The following is a 4,866-nucleotide window of genomic DNA, read 5'->3' as shown; positions in this document are numbered from 1 at the left end:
TTTTTGAAATCAACCCATGATCATCAACAATCAACCCTTACGTTTTAACACGCGAAATACTACCCTTGTCGCTTTAGTTTCAATATGTAAAAAAAAACTGGACTGTCTTCGGATGTGTAAATAAATTACTTAACTTATTCCAAAAATTCCCAAATTTTTGTGGAACGTTATAAACGACCCACAATTTATTGTGTAAAAATTTCGGGGTCTAGTTCATTACCAAAAATTTATAAAAAATCGTTTACCGAACTGTGATCAGATTTGTTACATTCTGATCATAGTTTACGGAATTATTCGCCAAAAATTCCTGGTAAGTCCGTTTATCGAAAATCCAGTTCGAGGGTCACAAATACATCCATGATCATCTTTGATAAAAGTTTCAGGGGCTGTTTTGGTTCAGGTTTTAAGTTGTGACTGAAAACATAAGACCCATTTTACTGCAGTAACAAACAGCCTTAGCTGCTGTCACGAAAACAGATTTTTAAAATAGTAACCGACATCAGAAAAATACGATTCCAGCGCCATTTTCTTCGTTTATCGAAATGACATGATTTAGGCTTTTGAAATTCTGTTTTTCGAGTTTTTAAAGTCCGTTTACAGCCTGATGAAGACGGCTGGAAAAGTACATCAGCATGTTAATTTACGGTTTAAACATTACTAAATCGCATCAACGAGTGTCCGAACAATGGATTTAGCAAGAAAACAACTTTTAAACATCAAGTATGATTTAACCAACCCTCAAACCCACAAGATTCCGCTTCATGATTCGGTTATAAGTAAACTTTCATGCAGATTTTGTATTCATAACTCATGCTTCATATTTTTCTAGTGTTCTTGTAATCTTGTAGTTTAAACAACAATACAACATGTTATAGGCCATAATTTTCGAACAAGATGAAACAAGTTAAGATGAAACTTACTACTAGCTTCTAGCTAGGGAAGGATCTAATGAGAAAATGTGAAGAAAAGATGGTGTAAACGGCTAGAACAATGCTTCTTTGTAGCTCCACTACCACAAGCTTCAAGAGATCATCTTCTAGTCTTGAATTTCACTAAAAAAAATGGAAGAATGGAAGTTGAAGGTGATAAGGGGGTGGCTGTTATGGGGCTGCCGAAATAGAGAGAGGAGAGTGGGGTGAGATGTGGATTTTTGAAGGAATGGTGAAGATCTAAGTGTCATGCTCTTTATAATCATACTTCACATAATATGGAAGATCTTACAAGTAAACTATCTAATTTAATATTCAATAAATCAAAAATGGTATGGTGAAGATCATATGGGGGTCCACATGGAGACTAACATCGTTGGGGGGTGGGGGTTTCTAATTGCAAAAGTTGTGACTAGAATGTAAGTGATTGTTATAAGTAAGTAATGTGGTGACATAAGTTAGTTGGTTTATTTTTAGCGGGTGTTATGGCATACGGGGATCATGACTAGCCATAAATAATAAAATAAAGTACTTGACAAAAATTTAGTGCCCCGGGTAATGTCCGGTTATACGGTTAAATACCGTTCCGTTAAAATGTTTAATTATGTCGAAGAAGTCCTTTATGTATATATTTTGTAACATAAATTATTCCCGATACTTAGGAAAATATACGGGACCGTTCTGAAATGTTTTTGCACTTTATTAGTAATTTAAAACGTTGAGTTTTGTATTAAAGTGCAGAATTTGGAACTTAAAGTACGTTTTAGGCACATCCGGTCACTATAAACTTCACATAGTGACGTAGTTCTACAATCCTCACCTCCCTACACTCACTACTAGTGTAGTAAACTAGTCCCGGCTCTTACTGGCCTTAGAGGCAGTGTCTGCCTGATGCTGGCTATGTCAGCATGTTTTGATGGGTATCCCGTATAGTGTGCGCACTGTGCTTTTTGTGCATCCAGGTTGTCACTGGTGTTTGTGCATACATAATAGAGTGACAGTATAAAATGTGATGCTTGAGCATGTATGTATCAGAAATCAGTAAGCAGTTTAATCACATTTGTAAGCAAGCACAGTAATTAAGCGGTAATTAGATATTAATTAATTCGTACGGATACCTGGTTTGGTGAGGGTTGTCACAGTTATGGTGTTTGGATGTTTGTTTGTAAAGTATTGATTTGTGTTCGATTATAGTCTAAACCCTACGTTCTTGGTGCCGTTGGCAATCAAGATATTATGGGAGGGATTGGGGTTGGATATTGATTAATTGGTCATCGGGTAACAACCTTGCGTTCTTGTAATCTGAGTACTTAGTTCCCTTTTATCACAAACAAGTAATCAAACACGAGCCATGTCTATGTGGTTCTTTCTAGTTGGGTATGAACATTAGTATCGATTAAAACCTGAAACCTAGGATAGTCACTCTTTCTTAATCTGTTTACAAAACCAATATTTGATTTGCAATCTAGTTTAGTTAATCTTAGTTCTTAAAACCAACAACCAACAATTCTGAATTTACTTTTCTTGCAATTTAGTTAAACTTAGTTATTTTAGATAACCATTTAGATAGCACATATTCCACAAACTCCCTATGTTCGATACCCACTTCCCGCTAGCTATCTAGTAGTAATTGGATTAAATTTGATTGAGACTTCGACCTCACATCAACGTACCCTCAATTTGATCACTAAGACTGTTATTTCCCAGGTTTAGTACACTATGACAGATGCTCCCTGATTCGATCAAGCATTTTGTTATGCTTTCGTTTAAGCGATTGTTTCAAATCCAAAACCTTGAGGTATGAAGCATTGCATATGATTTCTAGGATCACCCCAGTGACTAAACTGTTAGAAACTGAGAAGAAGTATGCACGGCTGAGGTTTCTTCCAATGCTTTCTGGGATTGTAGAATTGAAAAGATTGTTTGAATAATCAATGATTGTGGCAGATTGTGGTGGAACCGGAATCTCCCCACCGAGATGATTGGAATGCAAGTCGAGTACATTAAGATTGGGAAAGTTATAGGGCTCTTGGAGACCGGTTAAACGGTTATGAAAAAGGTTCATATAAGAAAGTTTTCCATTCCCAACTTCCCATATCCAAGTTGGTATATTTCCTTCAGTTATCTTGTTTGAAAGGTCAATATATTGCAATCTTGTTTGGTTCTTAGATCAGGGAAATTATGAAGTTTGCAAGAAGCCAACTTTAAAGATGAGAACTTTGGGAGGTTAGAAACAAGACTGATATTATCACTCGTTATAATTGACAAATTATTAAACGAAAGATCAAGAGTCCTTAGGTTGCTCAAACGATTTTGAAACTCTGTGGTGTTTATGGTCCCACTCAGGTTATTGATGATAATAAAAGAACACTAAGCATTCTAAGTTCAAAGAAAGATTATGGCATTTCTCCTTCAAGTTTGTTACAACTCAAATCAAGTGTATCTAATAAGGATAACGATGGATTCATAAAATTATCAAGCACACAAGCGAAATTGTTATTGGAAAGCTGTATTTGTTGCACTTTTTGCAAGGAGAACAAAGATGAAGGTATCCTTCCATCAAAATCATTAACTCCTAAATCAACCGAAATAAGATTTTGAATATCTTGAAAGATGTCCTTATGAATCATACCTGACAAACCATTCCACGACAATTTAACATTGGTAAGGTTCTTGCACTTCTAAAACGTTAGAATTTGTCCTGTATAGTTGTTTATTGACACATCTAGGGACACAAGTTGGGTGAGTTTTTCCATGGATTCAGGTATCTTTACGCTAAAATTGCTCCCCATAAGATCGATTGTTGATAAATTCTTCATATTTCCAATAGATTCTGGTATCCCCCCAAAAATCTTGTGTGGTTGAGCACTAAACTCCGAAGTGATCCGTTCACGGGAAAATTGGGTAAAGAACCGCTAAGATTCTTGTTAGCTGATAAATCAAGAATCTGTAAACTCTGTGGCTGGAGAACCTTTTCAGGAAATGTTCCAATCAAGTTACAAGAACCAAGTTTTATAACTGTCAAGTTCTTGAAATGTGCAAAGAAATCTGGAACTCTAGCACTTAAATTGTTTAGAGCTAGACTAATGACAGAAAGTGATTGTAATTTCTCAAGGGAATCATCTAAAGGGCCTGAAAGTTGACAGTTTGTGAAGCTTAAAACTTCCAAATCAAGTAAAGATGAAGATTTGCAGCGTATTTGACACTGATCTCGTGACAGAACCATCAGCGAACTTAATATTTACGGCGTAATTGTGCCCAGATCATCAAAACCAACGTATTTAACCTTCTGATTTGAATTTGAACTTAAAATCAAACCAAAATGTCACTTAATCAACTTAATCCAATTGCAAAAGCCGAACTCGAGACCGAAACTGCAACCCGACCTCCAAAGTTGAAAGGATCAGCCGATTTCGGTAGCTGGAAGAACCGAATCAAGTCCTTCTTCGAGTATACGGACTATAACCAATGGATCTCGGTCACTGTCGGACCCCACATCCCATTGACCGCTCGTGATGACATGCGTGTGGTCAACAACGATCCCTCGACCTACACCGATGAAGACAAGGCATTGATCCAATGTGACCGCCGAGCTCACGCTGCTTTGACAATGGCCTTATTAATGGATTACTACAACATGTTTGAAGAATACACGACGGCGAATGAACTTTAGTTGGCATTGATTGATTTCTATGAAGGCAATGAATAACTGATTTAGAACAAGAGATACATGGTCTAAAAAGAATATGCCATGTTCGGTAGCATTCATGGAGAAAGCTTATCAGGTCACATCAGTCGATTTTTGAACATGATGACGAAGATGAAAAAGGCTGGTAACCCCATCACCAACCGTGTTGCAATCAAGAAACTTTGGACTTTCTTCAAAAAGAATGGAGCCTTCAATGCTTGATGATTAAAAGAGATTTCTTAAACAGCT

General features: G+C 36.7%; 1 protein-coding gene across 1 annotated transcript; it reads right to left on the bottom strand.

Annotated features, from left to right (window-relative positions):
* Positions 1-3,325: 3,325 nt before the first annotated feature.
* On the bottom strand, positions 3,326-4,155 carry LOC110924739 (receptor-like protein CLAVATA2). Its single transcript, XM_022168732.1, has 2 exons — positions 3,843-4,155; positions 3,326-3,561 (listed from the first exon to the last, which is right to left on the bottom strand). Exons 1-2 carry the CDS (start codon positions 4,153-4,155, stop codon positions 3,326-3,328), a joined length of 549 nt encoding a protein of 182 aa, XP_022024424.1.
* Positions 4,156-4,866: the final 711 nt, after the last annotated feature.

Source organism: Helianthus annuus, chromosome 17 (genome assembly GCF_002127325.2).
Source record: "Helianthus annuus cultivar XRQ/B chromosome 17, HanXRQr2.0-SUNRISE, whole genome shotgun sequence".
Lineage (NCBI taxonomy): Eukaryota > Viridiplantae > Streptophyta > Magnoliopsida > Asterales > Asteraceae > Helianthus > Helianthus annuus.
The sequence above is the reverse complement of the archived record's forward strand: the minus strand, read 5'-3'. Positions and strand labels throughout refer to the sequence as shown.

Coding starts and splice junctions, on each gene's coding strand:
- LOC110924739 (XM_022168732.1), bottom strand. CDS start 4,155: ATGGTTCTGTCACGAGATCAGTGTCAAATACGCTGCAAATCTTCATCT. Junction 3,562..3,842: donor AGCTAACAAGAATCTTAGCG/GTTCTTTACCCA, acceptor ATGGTTTGTCAG/GTATGATTCATAAGGACATC.